Source organism: Xiphophorus hellerii, chromosome 20 (assembly GCF_003331165.1).
Source record: "Xiphophorus hellerii strain 12219 chromosome 20, Xiphophorus_hellerii-4.1, whole genome shotgun sequence".
In the NCBI taxonomy this organism is placed as follows: Eukaryota; Metazoa; Chordata; class Actinopteri; order Cyprinodontiformes; family Poeciliidae; genus Xiphophorus; species Xiphophorus hellerii.
The window spans coordinates 4,941,516-4,959,819 of record NC_045691.1 but is presented as its reverse complement, the minus strand read 5'-3'; the positions used below and the strand labels follow the sequence as shown (position 1 = coordinate 4,959,819).

Genomic DNA, 18,304 nt, shown 5'->3' with positions numbered 1-18,304 from the left:
TTCAGTTGGAAAGCTTTTTGTTGAGCTGCTTCTGCAGTGTCTGAACTAAAGGGCGTGGTGATTTGTATCAGAAAAAACTGCAGGCATCCGTTCAAAGATGTGGCGTCCTTTTATTATCGCTCAACATACAATTCTTGATGCAACGAAACTAAATGATCAGCAAACATCACACTTATAGTATAACTCCTCTTTCATAATATAGCTGCTAAGCTGTTGAGCTACTGCAAGCTACAACAACACAAAAACCCAGTTCTGCCACTCTAGAAAGTTCCAGCACATTAAGGCTCTGATAGGTTGACGGGTAGACCAGCCAATCAGGCTTGTAGGCTTGTAGACAAGCCTACAAGGCACAGTCCAGCAAATTTGTAGTATTTTCCACAGTTTCGTTTCCTTTTGAGCAGCTCCTTTCCACACTTTTTTGAATTTCTCTGACTTTGATCCCAGTTACTGGACTTGTAAGTATTTTATTCGACTTACTTCACATTTCTTATTTTGTCACTACTTTACAAACGGAAAGTATTTGTTTAGTCTGATTTTGAAAGTGAAACGGCTTTGTTTCATCTATAAATTTGTGATTCTTTAACTTCCAGTAGTTCTCATTTCTTGTATCATACTGTATGTGCCATCCTCCGATTCTGCAGTTCAAGTGCATTTTTATCCAGTAATTTCTAAAGCTTTTTAAGCTTTTCATTAGACTTTGGTCTGTTATTATTCATTTTCAGTTTAATGCTCTGATAGTTTAGGAAGAATGTTTGCTATATTCCATTTTCTAAGCATTATTTTTAAGATATAACTTTCAGATACTGTTCTTTTCCTGAGGAAGTTGTTTAGTTTGATATTTCTCTGGACTCTTAACAGGTTTAAAAGATATTGGTTTTAGCCAACTCCTTAGCTAACATCATGGAACGTTTGTGCTTTTGTAAACTTCAGGTTACATTTGCATCACAGTTTAATCATATTTAAAACTGGTATATGCTAGGTCATGTATAAATTAAAACCCTAATACTTAGGTTATCTAAAGTGTGGACTGTATATTCCAAGACATATTAATGTGCGTGTGTTTTTTTAATAAATGAGATTAAAATGAAAGTCGCCGCCTTCAATGCGAAGAAACTGGGACTTCGAAAAGTCCAAAACACCAAAGTTTGCGAATACCTTATTAAGGTAAGAAATGCTTTTCTTTATGTTTTTCAATAGAATTTAATTGAATTATGACAAATAAAATAGAAAGTCACATAAAAAGAAATGGAAAAAAAGAAAAACATGTAATGAATATATTTCTATAATTGCCATACATTTCTCCTAGATCATCTCTCAGTACAGCATAGTGTTCATACTGGAGGTGATGGATAAAAGAGGGACAGCAATGGTGTTGTTACTGGAAAAGCTCAACTCTGCAGCGTGAGTGTAACTCATAAAAACAAAATGCAAAAACCTAAACATGTTGGTTGCTTACCTCAAAAATCTGACAGATATGGATGCATGAAAACATTTTTAAAAGAGAGGTTTAAGATGATCTGGCAAATATTTAGAAGAAAATCAAAGGTCAAAGCTGCTGTTTTAACTGATGACAGCAAAGACATGAAAATATAATAATATTGTGATAATACTATAAGTGAATGTTTTCTTATGCCGTATCTGTTTCCAACAGTGGTGATAAATATAAAATGGTCTGCAGCTCAGCTCGTGGCAGACATGTCTACAAGGAGAAGTTTGTTTGTTTCTACAGGTGGGTCACATAAACGAAGAGTTTTTTCATGTTTTAGAGACTGTCAATAACATAAAAGAGTTGAAAAACTATCATGAAAGTATCTTAATCTTACATTACAGTCATCTTACTTCTCTCTGCGGCCCTTTGTGTGTTTCAGAAAGGATAAGGTCGAACTAAAGGCTCAGCATCAGTATGAAGACAATCATCCAGGGAACAAAGACGCTTTTGCCAGAGAGCCCTGGATCCTGCGCTTCGACTGTCCTACCACCGGTCTGCGCTGTTCATCTGATGATTTTATTACACCGTTAGCTGTGATGGACAAACTTGTAGCTCACTTTTCAGTCAGCATTTACTACTCCTGACTGAAGAACAAATATTGGAAATTGCTGACAGATTTTTTTTTTTTTTAACAGGGTGCGGCCTTCTTCCTTGTTTTTCAAAGCGGGAATTTCAGCAGTTGCTTTTACATACATATTACTACTCTTATTATTGTTATATGTATAAGTTTCTTGCATCGTTAATACTTTTATTTTATCATAAAACATCATGCAAGTTAGCAATAATTTCATTATTCATAAAACAGATTGGTTGCTGCTAAGGAATTAAAAACAAATCCACATAATCACATCTGTATCATACTGTATGCTATCATAGTATGTTGATTGGGACTTAAAAAAAAATTTCAGTATTAGAAAATGTTAAATCTATGGTATAAGCTTTTGAGTTTAACATGTGCATAGGAATACAGTTTGTTCAGGATTTCTCTCTTCCGTCCCACAACAGTTATTAAAGATCTGGTCCTGATCCCGGTCCACACCCAACCAACTGATGCTGAGAAAGAACTGGATGAGCTCTGTGTTGTGGTCGAAACCATGAGAGAGAATGTGGGAAACACCGGTAAGCATTAAAGATTGGTATTCAAGTCAAACTTGAGAATGTGAAACTAATGAGGTTTTCATCACATGAAATGCTTCCTTTAGTTAAGTACAAATGAACTTCACATTGCAAAAGAACAGACAAGTGTCAAAAATGCATTTGATGGCAATGTTGCACCTTACAGCTCGATGGCTGTGAGGTGTGATCCTCCTTGCATTTCACCTCACAGCCACCAATAGAAAGCTCAGGTCACCAACTATCAGATGACATTTTTAACCCCCCAAATATTTATGACGACTACTTCTCTCACTCATGGCTACTCAGCAGAATAGCCACAAAATCCCACATAATGAACATAAACTAGAGTAACAAGAACAGACTAATGACAAGAACAATACTAAACAATTAACATAAATCCTACCCATAATCCCTCACTGAAGCCACATGACAGTCAAACATGGTATAAGTAATGGCTTTTCCCAAAATGTTATATCCTTTTTAGAATATTATGGTTCTGGGAGACTTCAATGCAGCAGGTCCATATCTTTCAAAGAAGAAGAAGAAAGAGATGCGCATCTCCTGTCCTCCTTTTTACTGGATAATTGGCGACAATGTTGACACAACAACTAGTCACTCTAATGAGCACGCCTATGACAGGTGAGGCGTTTTCTTAATACATTCTTTGAATTTGTCATGTGAATCTTCATGGTTATAATATAAAGACAGACATATAGTCAAATTTATTATTTCTTACATTTATTAATTGGGAGGAATTGGATGTTTTAAGAACCACACTCTGACAAAACACTGTGATCCCTCATGTTCCAACAGGATTGTGGTGTATTCAAAGACAATGGAAAATACCATCGTCCCCAACTCAGCCAGATCTTTCAACTTCCAGAGCGAGTTTGGGCTAAATGATGAAGAAGTAAATTTAATGTGCACAACTGCAAATGTCCTCTATCTGACAGGAATGAGTAGAAGCTTTTAAATATCAGGACACTGTTCTCTTTTGGTTTCTAAGGCTCTTAGCATCAGTGACCATTATCCTGTGGAGGTGGAGCTGAAGACTGCAGTAAGTAACCACGCTACTCTGAAAAAAAAAAACAGTGTAGGAATCAAACCAAATTGACTGAAATTTTCACTGTTAAAGACAAAAACACTGACATCAGTTTTCAGTCTATTTGAATAAATGTCCTCTCTTTGTAATCACACCTAAATCCTATTAAATGTGAATAATTTCAATGAGGACGCAATTTTGAACTAAATTGAATTATTTGTCTCAAAATGGAAACTGTACAAATGAAAACTGAAAGCTATGTAGATGTGCAGGACTTGCTTTCAGTTTTGGTCTCTTCATTTAATTCAAGCCAACAGACTAGACTCAAGAAGCAAAAAGGAAGTGTAATGACCAGGTAACACCCAAGAGCCCAATGAAGAGGCAATGTTTTACCATACTCATTTGACATTTGTTAACAATTTGAGCTTCAGTATTAGTTAAAACAAGTACTCAAGAGATTTGTATTTCATTTTAACTAAATAAATTTGACTTTTTATGTAATATTTCCATGTTCATATTCTCAAGCTAAGCAAGATTTAGACAAAAAATGTCTATAAAGGATTAGTGCTAGACAGCCAAGTGTCTTCATATGTCAAAGAAACATTAGAAACACTGTAGTGTGAATCTGGTTCAATAACTGTCAGGTAATCAGGTGAAAGAAAGAAAACTAAGACAAGTACTTTGCTCTTTTAATGTGGCATTCTGATTGTAAGAAACTTTAACTTTATCTGTCTATGTCCTCATTTTAACTCTGCAAACCCAAACTGTGAGCTCTGCTCTCCACCAAACAGCTTCGAGTCGGAGCCTCAAAGCTCCGACTCTGAAACGTCCCGACTCTGAAAGTGCTGGCTCTGAATGGTATGATAGTGAAACATCCTACTCGCCCGACTCTGAATGATTGATCCCTCATTAAACCTTTTTATTTCTGCTTTATCTCTGCTAAAGGAGCTATCATACCGCTGGTTTTCAAAGGAATGTTGCTCTACATTTCGTACCATCTTACTGGCGTCGAGGTCAACAACCCGTCTTTAAGCCCATTAGATATCTGCTTCCTGTCTCCCTGGGATATACTGGAGACTTGGATAAATTATTTTAATAACATAATTAAAATAACAGATGTGTTTCCAAATGGGGAAACACATCTTGGACCTTTGTTGATTTTTTCTTTCTAAAAAAATAATTTTTAAACTGTCTATGGATTTTTGGTCTTCCTGTTAAAAACATATCTCATTACATGTAAAAAAAAAAAATTGTATTGGTAATAAAATCTTCTTTGTTTAGTTTAAATGAACTGTTAACCATTTTAGAAAAAAACTCTTCAATGTGCATAATTTTTCTGCTTAGAAATATACATCACTTATTTAATCACTTAAATTTCACTTGTGCATGTTTCAAGTGTTAAAATGATTTGTTCAGTTAATAAAATATGATCTTCCAAGGCGTTTCATTTCTTCCTAAATATACATTTCTATTCAAAGAGTGACTTTGCATGCCCAAGTTTTTTCTGTCTAATTTCTGATCAACTACAGAATCAGGCAATATCATTTTGCAGGATTAAACCAGTTTAGCAGGGAAACCCTTTCGCATTAGCATGTAAACTTTATGATTTTCAGAAGTATCTTGTTAAATCAAAGTTAATGTTTTTAAATTACAGGCAAAAAATATAAAAATAAAAAATATAGAATCTTGAATATTGATGACTATTCAGTCACTGATATGACAGCTGGATATCTTGGTTTTGTTAAAAATAAAGTAACTTATTTTATTTAAATCAAGCTCACATAGTTATTATAGCTTTTAATAGCAAGAAAGAATATTGAGCCAATAAGATGCCCCAATCAGGACCCTGCTGCAGCAACTCTGGGTTTTCAGGAAGCTTGAAATCTGTCCATCCATGAAAAGCAATATTCTTTGTCAATCAGATTCCAGTATTGCCATAAAACATCTGACAGATCAGTTCTCCAGGTGGGATCCTTTCCATGCACTCTTTTATGAGTTATTCATATGAATAATTGTCTGGACTGAGATCTGGAATTTTTTGTCGCTCTCCCCATTTATTTGGTCTACCTTTTCTGAAGAAAGGTTTTAACATTTTGTGTCTTCAACTCCAGCAAATTCAATTTGGACTGAAGGAAGAATTATATTATATTTGTTATAATATATACATATTTTATGTTGTAATATATATGTAAATATAATATACATATTATATACGTATATAATATGTATATTTTATAAAACATAATACAATTTGAATGTTTGGATGTTTCAAGTATAAAAACACCTAGCTAATCTGTCAGAAGCATTAAGAGGTGTGTGTTTCTGACAGGACATTTATAAGCTTTTCCGTTAGGTTTGTTAGTCTTTACTGCCCTCTAGTGTTGGAATTTAACACTGTTACATTAACAAGCACATACCCAGAAAGTGGAAAATTTGAAATGACAGAGGATTTTAGTAATTTAACATGAAAAACATTGATTGTAAAACAAATAAAATCAATACATTTAGTTTTCAGTTCTGGAGGTTCACATGTTACATTTCTTGTTTATTTTGCCAGAATTGAACTAACTGTGAAACTTGATCCTATAAAATGTTTTACACTTTTGTATTGCTAAACATCTAATCACAAACTTGTATGCTATTTGAATCTTAGATTATTTTTGTTCACACATGCAAAGTAAGTAAATGCACGGTCACAGCTGCTATTTCTCCAGTATCTTTGAGAGGGACATATTACTTTAAACTGAAACCATGACACCACTGACACATCGACCACTGAAAGACAGAATATATTTAGAAATATCCATAACCTTGGTGTCTCTGTAATTTTAGAACTGGAACTTTATCTGTTTGATATTTTCCATCACTGACCTAATCAAGAGGCATGTTCCATTGGACTACATGAAACGGTGTGTGAGACAAACCACAGGTGCAGTCATGGCCATGACTTTCCACTCCAGGTCAAGGTCTGGTTTGTGTATAAAAGATGATAGAAGCATTCGCTTCTTGCAGAATTGTTCTGACTTGACGCAAACATGTTCAGGATTCTGGTGTTGACATGTCTCGCTGCCTTGGGTAAGAACAAAGAAGCATGCACACTGAAAAAGAAATAAAAATACTCTAATTTGTTGCAGCTAATTTCATTAGTTTTGCTCAATTATATACTGTTTGTATGAGATCATTACTTTAAGTAAGCAGTAACTTCTATCTACCAGCTACATCATTTCTTGCTAGCTCTTACTGTTTTTGAAATTATGGAAGAATTTCTGTGTCAAAATCAAGTTGTTGTTTTTGTGTTTTGAACCAGCGGTGGCTGAGCTGGAGCATGAGCCCAAGTACCTGGAAGACAGCGTGCAGAGAGTTATTGGAGGATCGGTTGCCAAACCTAACTCCTGGCCCTGGCAGGTAACACACCGCTGACGCTACTAGTTATATTTAATGTGTCTGATTTAAAATGGAAATCAAATGTGATCAAAACAAAATGACAAAAAATTTGAATTATTAAAGCCTGTGTTCATTCTCTTTTCAGATCTCTCTTCAGTACCAGTCTGGCAGCTCCTGGTACCACACCTGTGGAGGAAGCCTGGTCCGTACTGGCTGGGTGATGACCGCTGCTCACTGTGTGGACAGGTAGCGTAAAGAGTAAATAGTCTTACCATGAAAATGTTCATGGTTTTATGCTTATGCTTTTATTTGTGCTTATACAATTCAGTTTGTATAAGAAACTGTCATTTATTTAGTTGTCTTAAAATGTCTCCAGCTTGATTACACTTCTCACAACTTCAGAAAGTGTAAATAACAATTAAAGCTTAAGTTAATTCATTAACTATGATATCTCATAAGAAATATTTCTTCCATTGCATACTTTAAAATGTTATGAGTTAGTACCTGCTCAGAATACCACTGACTATGTTTAATAAACTTCCAAGGTGCATACAAAAATTGTTTGAAACAATATAAAAATATGAAATAGGAGAGAAGGATTTATTTTAAAAAGCTAAAGCTCAAGACAAATATTAAAAACAATTTTACTACAGTTAGATTCAGGTACAGAATAATTGTTGCGAGGAGTTAAAACTATTGATTTTTTTATCTTTAAATATAAGAAAATGTATAAAATAATTGATACGGTTTTCTATTACTGAATGAACTTGTTTTGTTGTGTTTTTTTCAGCATCATGTGTTCTTTCTTTTTTGACTTGTGTATGGAAAAATTTTAAATGACTAAACATAAAGCTATCCTGACTACTTTATACTGTTTCTGTGTTTTGTAGTCCAAGAAACTTCCGTGTGGTTCTTGGTGAGCATGACCTGTACGTCAACGGAGGAACTGAGCAGGTCATCAGTGTGAGCGATATTTACATCCACCCCAACTGGAATTCAAACAGTGTCGCTAATGGGTGAGAAATGTCTTTAACAGTTATAACATAAGAAAACGTTTGATTCTGAGCTCACTGGGGGCTGAATGTGACTCTTTTAGTCTAAGCTTCAATCAAACAGGTTTTTGCAAAGCGTATGGGATCCATGCCAATAGTTTTGCTTTCTGTATTTCAGATATGACATTGCTCTGTTGAGACTGTCCTCCAGCGCCTCCCTGAACAGCTACGTTCAGCTCGCCTCTCTGCCCCCCGCCGACCAGATTCTGCCTCACAACAACCTTTGCTACATCACTGGATGGGGACGCACCTCCAGTCAGTGCCATTGCACAATTATTTCCTATTCTTTATGCTAAAGCTAAATGCATCATGTTCCTTTTGATCAGCTGGTGGAAGCCTGTCTGATCAGCTGAAGGAGGCCTACCTCCCTGTGGTGGACTACAATACCTGCTCCAGCGGAGGCTGGTGGGGCAGCACCGTGAAGACCACCATGGTGTGCGCTGGAGGTTATGATGAGGCTGGATGCAATGTGAGTCTGTTTCCTTTTTTTCTCTCATTTTTATTAATACATTTTGACCTGTAGTTTGACATATCAGGCTAAATAGATACAAGTGGTACTTTTTAAATAAGTGCCATCAATAAATTAAAAAATGCAATTTAATTAATCACACCCTGGTGCTGTGATTAATCACTAAGCAAGTTTGAAGTATAAATATGCACAATTTCAAAAAATGTTTAGGAAAATGTTTCATTGTCTCAAACCAAATATGTCTGAAGATGCTCAGTTTTCCAGGTTTTTACATTCAGGAACGTTTAAAGGAAGTAATTTCATTTCAAACGTTAACAGAAATAAGATGAAAAAAGTCAAAACAAAAACAATTATGCTTATATGCAGTCCTGTATAATTGTCTTCAAGGAACTAAAGTAATTGATAAAAAGTTATGAATATTTTTATCAAACTTTTTCTAGTTTTTCAAGAAAGACATGCCATCTTTCAGCCAGTTGCTGGGGGTGAGCCCTTTTCCAGGACATTAAATTCTGTCATGCCAATAATAAGCTAAAGCTTAAGATTTACAATGGACTCCTCAGGAATACCACAAATGGACACTAGAGGGCAGCTGTCATATTTGTCACAGCTCAGAAACACTGGGATTGATTTCTCATAATTTCTTTTAGCTTTACATGGGCAAGTTTTTTGAATTTGAGGTTCTGGGAGCCTGGACTCCATCAAACTTCAACCTTTCTGTTTTTTAACTCTCAGGGTGACTCTGGAGGCCCTCTGAACTGCCAGGTTAATGGTAATTACTACGTGCACGGCGTTACCAGCTTCGTGTCTAGTCTGGGCTGTGACACCTATCAGAGACCCTACAGTCTTCACCCGCGTGTCTGCTTACATCAGCTGGATGGACTCAGTAAGTGTTAACCATCCAAACTCTCAGTGTTTTTACCATAATTATTAATGACTCAAAATGATGGACTCCTAATAAGCTTTTACTTTTTCTTTTTTTCCCCCCAGATCATAGTTTAGGTGTTGCAGAATGCTAAGGTGCAAGACTGAGTTTGATTATGTTGGCATCTAAAGAAAAAACTATTGCATTCATCTCATTCTCCACAATTATTAAAATATCACAATAAACTTTGTGTGAAGGCTCGTTTTTTATATAAATAACAGGCAAGCAAATTTATGTACCTCACCAGGGTAAAAAAAAAAAAGAAAAACAGTGGCCTGCAAATGTATTAATACCACTCTGCCTTTTTTTTTTTTTGTATTTTGTCCTATTAGCAATCAACAACCACTCAGGGTAAAATAACTTATTGCAGGAGTCAATGTGGAGTTTCTTGGGACGTTTATTTACACTCTACCTTTCATGCACTCTGAAATTAAACATGCCTTTCTGTTTCACAGACTGGTATGCAACTGTTGCTGCCAGGTGGTAAATAAATCTCTCATTACACACAATGCATCAAAGGCATCAGTAAATTAGTCTCATACGGTAAGATGTTATTTTATCAAAAGAAATGTTGGACTGGAAGTTGCCTTGTAATATAGGGGAGTGAAAATATGGCAAATTACAAAAACAAATCATCACACTTGGCTTTGTTTAGGCCAACGTTTGAGGGATCTTGGCTCACCTGCTTCTTTTTTTTTACGTTTTAAACACCAGTTCCATATTCACAAAAACCTCTCGGAAAACCCTCGACTCTCACGGCGAACCGATATGAAAGTTTCCTTTAATCCTGAATACTTGTTTCTTATCAGCCTAGCTGCTTAAAGCACAACATCATCTTTCCAATTCTTGAATTCCTTTCTGACTTTTCAGGTCAGAGTGACGCAGCACTTTGTACACATCCATTTCCTTCTGATAAAAACATGCCTCACTGCAAAACAGTACTAGCTGCGTTTCCATTACAAATGTGTGAAAAACTTTGTCAATGTTTCATTAAAGTTAAAAAAAAAAGCACAATTTCGCAATTGCAATGTTTCCATTAAGAAAAAATATAATTAAAATCACACATAAATAAGTTTAATGCGAAAATCCAGTAAAAACATGCCACAGTATCATCCTCCCTGCTGTTTTCTTCTTCATGCCAGTGGCAGCATCCGGTCGTTGATTACGTGACTCGCATGAGGCAAAAAAAGTGTTTGCATTGCAGTATTGTGAAATAAACTAACTTTAATATGGCCCAAAAAAAAAAAAAAACACTTCAACCTACTGCAAGAACTTTTTATTGACAACTGAGGTTTTTTCCCCAAAAATCGATGCTTCAATTAAGCACAATTATTTTTGAAATGTTAAATTGCGCAACTATACAGTGAAGGGAAATGCAGCTACTGTAACCGAATTGAATGGGTTCATTTTCTCTGTCAAACAGGAGCTAAATTGTAAACAAACAAATCTTTACTGTAAGTTTAGTGAACAAACAACTCGGGACAAAACAAATGCAGCACATGACAATATAAACAAAATGTGCTCTTATGTGAGGACATTTTGTATGTATGTCCTCTTATACATCAAAAAATTGTATTGGTAATAAAATCTTCTTTGTTTAGTTTAAATTAACTGTTAACCATTTTAGAAAAAAACTCTTCAATGTGCCTAATTTTTCTGCTTAGAAATATACATCACTTATTTAATCACTTAAATTTCACTTGTGCATGTTTCAAGTGTTAAAATGATTTGTTCAGTTAATAAAATATGATCTTCCAAGGCGTTTCATTTCTTCCTAAATATACATTTCTATTCAAAGACTGACTTTGCATGCCCAAGTTTTTTCTGTCTAATTTCTGATCAACTACAGAATCAGGCAATATCATTATGCAGGATTAAACCAGTTTAGCAGGGAAACCCTTTCGCATTAGCATGTAAACTTTATGATTTTCAGAAGTATCTTGTTAAATCAAAGTTAATGTTTTTAAATTATAGGCAAAAAATATAAAAATAAAAAATATAGAATCTTGAATATTGATGACTATTCAGTCACTGATATGACAGCTGGATATCTTGGTTTTGTTAAAATTAAAGTAACTTATTTTATTTAAATCAAGCTCACATAGTTATTATAGCTTTTAATAGCAAGAAAGAATATTGAGCCAATAAGATGCCCCAATCAGGACCCTGTTGCAGCTCCTCTGTGTTTTCAGGAAGCTTGATATCTGTCCATCCATAAAAAGCAATATTCTTTGTCAATCAGATTCCAGTATTGCCATAAAACATCTGACAGATCAGTTCTCCAGGTGGGATCCTTTCCATGCACTCTTTTATGAGTTATTCATATGAATAATTGTCTGGACTGAGATCTGGAATTTTTTGTCGCTCTCCCCATTTATTTGGTCTACCTTTTCTGAAGAAAGGTTTTAACATTTTGTGTCTTCAACTCCAGCAAATTCAATTTGGACTGAAGGAAGAATTATATTATATTTGTTATAATATATACATATTATATGTTGTAATATATATGCAAATATAATATGTATATTTTATAAAATATAACACAATTTGTTAATTGTATTACATTTCTATATCCTGGTGCAATTTTGTGTTTATTTTATTGGGATCTCACAAAATAAATATGTCCGCATCATCTGGGACTCTGCAGATTCAAGTTTTACCACTTCAGTTTTATCAAATCAATAACATGAGTAATTCTCTTCAGCCCTTGTTTTCTTCATATGTGCCAAATGGTCTTTTGTACGACTGTTCTCTACAAAAAAAACCACTTTTCTTCATTTCAGCCACAAACATTTATGCCTCATTCCATAAAGATATTAACTATCAAAAAACATTCTGGTGTTTCTGAAGTTGTGCAATAGCTCATTTTCTCCACTGGATGTCACTGTCAACCTTTCAGTGAATAATCAATAAATCTCCTTAGGTCACTAGTGGCTAACAGTTAACATTATTCATTTCACTGTATCTAATTGTTTGCAACCTTTATTTAGCCAGCTAACTTTCTTTTTCCAGAGAAACCTGACCAAGAACGGCAGCAGTACACCTGACAATTACAAATCAGAAAACCACAGATATCTAAACCCAATTGAAATACAAATATGGGGGAAAAAAGGAAGAAAAATAAACAAGCACATCCACAGAAGTAAAAGTAGGAGTAAAATACTACTTTATATTAGTCATAATATTTACAAGAAATACCTCCTGTGCCTTATTTAAGTCTTTCTGCAGTTGATTCCAGTTTGCTGCTCCATCAAACTGGAGGAATTTTTCCCATGATCGGAGCCCTAAGTTAAAATGAACTATAAATGAATTAGTCTTTCTAATTAGTTTTTTTTCCTGGTAAAACTTAAGTTTAATAGTCTTTGTCATTTATGCCTACTGGATTTTGTGTTGTTTTGTGAAAATGCCATTTTGTTTGTGATGGCAATAAAGATAAGGATTTTACAGGACTTATTCTAAAAGACGACGCTGAACTGAAATCTAAAATAAAGTTACAGAACACCTGGAAAACATCTGCAGAATACAGTTTTTACTAAATTCTGCAAACAAGATTTTAATTTTTTTTGTCTAATAGTAGTCTGTTAATAGTAGTCTGTAAATGACTACTACAGTATATAATGTCAAAATTGTCCAAATTACAAAATAAATTCACAAACATGTATGTCCTAATAAAAGTGGGTCTCTCTATGTTATCAGATGTGCAGATTTACGTCACCGCTCTTGGTACTTTACCCTCCTCTTCACCAGCTGCTGTTTGTGTCAGCGATTCACACACAGCAGTTCAGACTGACGGCTGCTACACTTTTGTCTGTTTTCCTCTTTTGCTGCCGTCACTCTGGTAACGCACATGAAAAGCACCAAATGTTCTCCAAACATCATAATGTGACAAACACTTGTAATGCACTTAAAACCTGTAGAGTCTCAATCTCATCTTATAGTAGAGCACATCAAATTGTATGATGATATAACAATGACTGGGTCCTAAACCACTGGGAACAGCACCAGTGCTGGGACCTGGCTGTATCAGTACTTGGCCGCACAGCATCACTACCTAATGGGAAGACCAAGTCAGCTATTTTATTTTAAAAACCAGTGGAGTCCTTGTGATTTAACTAAAGAACTTCAGAAGTATTAAAGTAATATTTAAGCAGAGCAGGAAGACAAGAATGTGACAGAAAACATGGAGCATGGAGGACCTGGTCCAGCCCAACACCATGTTTCTGATTTTGTAGTTTTATCATTAAAGCTGCAGTACGTAACTTTTGTAAGAAATATTTTTTCACTTATTTGTTGGGAAAAAAAAAAAAAAAGTTAGTGCCGTCAATCACAATCTCATGTAGCGCTGCTCATTCTTCGTCCCTCATTGCTCTGCAGCTAGCAGAGACTTTAGTGAATGCTAAGGCTAGTTAGAATAGCCACAGATAACAGCGGATAAACGGTTTTCCTGTGCCAGTAAATTGTTTCTCCACCATTAGCACATTTAGCAGTGGGTACATGAGGTTGATTGAAAGCACTAAGACCCTCCTCCTGGCCTTGATTGGTTGTTTTGGTTGGGTGCATTTCTTCAGACTGCAATAGTAGCTTGTAGTAGATCAATCTTTGTCATATATTTTATTTATCAAATATGTAAATAAAACTTTTTAGAAATGTTACATACTCTAAATCGAAAGCCCCCAAACAAATACTTCTTATGAAAAACGCAAATATCTCTCTCTCTCTCTCTCTCCTCTCTCTCTCTCTCTCTCTCTCTCTCTCTCTCTCTCTCTCTCTCTCTATATATATATATATATATATATATATATAGCTTAAAAAGTTATTAGAAGTAGTTGAAGTATATAGGTACAAAATGGAAAGAGGTTGAACTGAAACGGTAACATCACAATACAGAAAGTGAGTAGAAACTGGTGAAGACTTTGAAAGCCTGCTTCTTTGGTGAATACAAAGGGAAAAGGGCTGAAATGGGATTTGGGAATTAGACTCTGTGTGAAGGAAACAAGGAGTCTGCAGACAGGATGCATCTGATGAAGATGTCAAGAAAGGCCTGGTGTTTCACTGGTTGAAACAGGAAAAACTGTTTTTCCACCACTAGTACTAGGGGGAGAAAAGGTGAAGTGGTTATCCTTTTATCTATGAAAGTGAAAGCAATAGTGAAATGCGTCTCATGATCGAATCAAAGGAACCGATGCTGTGAAGGCAACAAGCACAAACCAGTTATGGGTGGAAAATACTTGAAAAGTCCTGTCACCAAACAAGTACTTTTTCTTTATTTTTGAAACAAATTTTTATATGAGATCTAGAAGTAAATATAGCTAATACTATTAGCAGTTTGCAGAGCTTCTTTGTGTGAAACATGAAATGGCAGCTGGGAAGGAATATACAAAGTAAAATTATTCAGGAATATCATCATAAACTGATTGTACTTAATAGTCCCCCTTAAGAAGCGAATAAAAAACAAATATGTTTTAAAAAGGGTTTTTTTTAGCACTAATGGTCCTCATTCAACAGGAAGGACAGAGAGAAGAGAAACCCAGGCTAAGGCTAAAATAATGCAGACTGAATTATGACCCCATTAAAAACTTACTTTGATGTTTTATGAAAAGTTTGTCTGTCTCATGACATTTGTGCCACACATTAGTGTGCCGAAGTGTCCACACAATAGGCTATTTTAATCCAACAGTAAGGATGTGTTTGTTTTTAATAAAAAATAATTCTTTTGATCGTCTGAACTAAAAACAAACCTTCCTCTTGGCTGACCTCCTCCTTTCACTGATGAAGCTGGGAAAACTGTTTCCCTTAATCAAACAACTGCTACATAAGATTATCTATAGATTTTGAAGAATACTTAAATTCAGGGAAAAATTACTTTCTTTCTCTATATTTATGTGACTAACCTGCAGTCTGGGAGCGTAGATTCAACGTAGTTCTTTAGAACTGCAATGCAATATGATTTCAAATTTATGTTGCAGGAAAAAATACATTAAAAAAATGTATTTTTATTTTAACAACCGATTTTTATTTTGTGTGTGGACGAACATATCATTGAATGAATGACTGGAGAACTTGTTGTTTTTGTTAAACTTTATCAAATTTTTTCTCTCATTCTACTTAAAAATAAATCGCCGACAAAAAAAAACAACCCTAAATCAACACTGCTGCAATTATACATTGAAAGATAACATCCATTTCATCATTTGTTTTTCTTTTTGCTCACACACAGGCACGTATCTAACGAAATAACATTATCTTTTGCTGAGAAAGCTGTTCAGTCAGCAATGCTGTATTGATGTCTTTTGCTCTAAATAAACCAAGCTCCTCATGGAAGCACCAGTCAACTCGCACACACACACACCCAGCAACCTGGTTGGAACCAGTTCCTCTTGGGAAATTGATCACTCTACATGCACTGCATTGTTTTCATCACTCACTTTGTTCCACAGTTTAGGATATAAAACTTAAAGAACTTATAACCATCAGGTGTAATACATTTGTTTAGGGTATTTACAATGCTTGAGCAGAGCAATAGTAAAATAGCTTAGCTTGTGTTGATTCAAGGCAAGTTGATTCAAGTTGGTTGGACTAAACCAATGACTTTCCGATAACTTCAGAGAGAAATGTATATTAAAGCTGCAAATTCCTTCAAATTTCTTTATTTCTGGGGCTTTAAGCTGGGAAATCTATTGCGTTAGAGGTCCATTGCAATTTGATCACAGATTAGGGGGAAAAAATTAATGTTTAAATAAATATAATCCTAAACAAACAGAGAATTATGATCCTTGTCAGAATGAATCAGCTAAGCCTGCTGTGAGAAAACAAGAGACTGCAAACCTGAATAACCAGAAGGGTTGAGTTAAACAAAGCTTTACATAACGCTGCATTTATTCAGAGTATCAACTAATTTCAGTCAGAGAGTAAACACCTTAATTACCGACGTAAATCAAGCCAGTCATACAAAGATAATGAGGGTTCTATTTTTAAAAAATAGCAAAAACATGAACTGATCTAAAGTTCAGGCCAAATGTTCTGTCACTTTGGTGAATTGATGTCTATAGTACGCTGTGCGTTTGTTCCAGATACATGAGAAATTCAAGTCTCAAGACATTAGCTGGGAGGAATCGGAAAGTTTCCTTTCTTTAATTCATCCACTTTGTGAGATAAACTAAAGTGGATGTTAAATTAATTAATATGCCTGATAGGTCTGTCACACTGGGGAAAAAATGTAACAATTTAAGTCATTGCCAGCTCAAAATTGGCTACCATCATGTATAAAAACTTTAAATGCAGTAGACTTTAATTAGCATCAAGTATATGGAGTTATGGAGTAGTGCTAAGCATAAAAATGAAAAGGTAAGATTGAAATGTGCAGAATGTCCTGGTTTTATAATCTGCCAGGAAGTTATTGTTGTTGTTAGTGCTGTTCATAAAACAGCTTCAAAGAATGTTTTGTGCAATCATAAGTTCCTCTATGACACATTTTCTTTTTCCATTAAATCATCTTTTTTGCCCAGTTATCAGTTTTAGAAACTTGTGAAGTTATACTGAATATTGTTTCTGCCACTGTAGATTTTTGGCAATAACTTAACTGTATTTTAAAGTTAATCCTGAAGAAAATGGCAAATGTATTCCATAATTCATCAGCAAAGTTAAGTGTCTACTTGAAAGTGGAGATTTAGTTAGTTTTTGCTTTCAGTCTTCAGGTGTCTTAGTGTTAAGGTTAAAAGGAAAAACAAAAATCTCAAGAGAAGCAACTGTTTTAGCCCACACAAGAAAGGTCAAGAGGCCATTTCCAAACAACTTGGAAGTCTCTTATTCCAATACCAGATTCACTGTTTGCAAGTTTAAGTTGATATACTTCCTAGCTGTAGACATCACAAAAAGCTCATGGCAAAGTAAGGCAGTATTTAGAGCCATTTTGGTAATCCAAGAGCTTGTTCTCAGATTCCACAGGCCAGTTTGCATGTTAAACTATGAGTTTCTCTCAGGATAACACCACCAAAAACTATGAAGGCTTTCTGAAATGAATACAGCAGCCAGAAATCTTGGACAACATTTTTAGATTAGTAGTTGCCATCAGTAAAGGCGACACATTTTTGAAAGATTAGAAGAAAAAAACGGCTGGACATCAATAAAAGCTTTACCAGCTCACTGTTGGCAGCATTTGACCCAAACCCTGATCTAGCAAGAAGTCAGGTTTCTGTAGTCTTCATTCCCCTGTACTGTATCTTTGCTGGAACTTTTACAGCATGTCAAAACATGTCAAACTTAAAGATGACGTTAATCAAATGCAAACATCTCCTCTGTTAAAAACGACTATAAGCCTCTTTATCTACAGTTCTCTGTGCAGCACATGCATGCGCACACCAACCCGACTGGACCTTAAACTCAACAAGCCCACAGATGTCAGCCAATACAAAAGAGGCCAGCAAAAATGTTCTTAACGTCACACTGCAGACTCACGACAGTGAACCCTGAACTTGCATCACTTACAGTGCCAAAGTTCAAAATCTTTTGTTGCAGCAAGTATGAAGGAAGTTATTGAATGTTAAATATCTTAGTCAGGTTAAACTGACTTCTACAGAATGAATAATTCACATAATTATTCATTCATAATTCATAATTATACAAATGCGTTTGTGTTGAATGTGTTTGAATCACACAGAAAACATTTTCTTAAGGAATTTTAGATATAAAAAAGAAATTTTGCTTTTCACCTAATACTAAGTTGCCAATATATGTACCATTCAAACAAGCCCATCTCTCAATTAATTAAAGACATCACAGATTATAATTGCCTTAATTAGCAAAAAGCTGACGTCTCTTCAGTCTGAGATTT

The 18,304-nt window shown here is 35.0% G+C and overlaps 1 protein-coding gene and 1 pseudogene across 1 annotated transcript; both read left to right on the top strand.

Annotated features, from left to right (window-relative positions):
- Positions 1–317: 317 nt before the first annotated feature.
- Positions 318–5,085, top strand: LOC116709956 (deoxyribonuclease-1-like; annotated as a pseudogene).
- Positions 5,086–6,587: 1,502 nt separating this feature from the next.
- On the top strand, positions 6,588–9,664 carry LOC116709845 (elastase-1-like). Its single transcript, XM_032548519.1, is given in 9 exon segments — positions 6,588–6,722; positions 6,955–7,052; positions 7,177–7,277; positions 7,922–8,047; positions 8,202–8,338; positions 8,410–8,552; positions 9,285–9,377; positions 9,379–9,435; positions 9,540–9,664. Coding segments are annotated over 9 exon segments (807 nt in total). The 5' UTR covers positions 6,588–6,682; the 3' UTR covers positions 9,552–9,664.
- Positions 9,665–18,304: the final 8,640 nt, after the last annotated feature.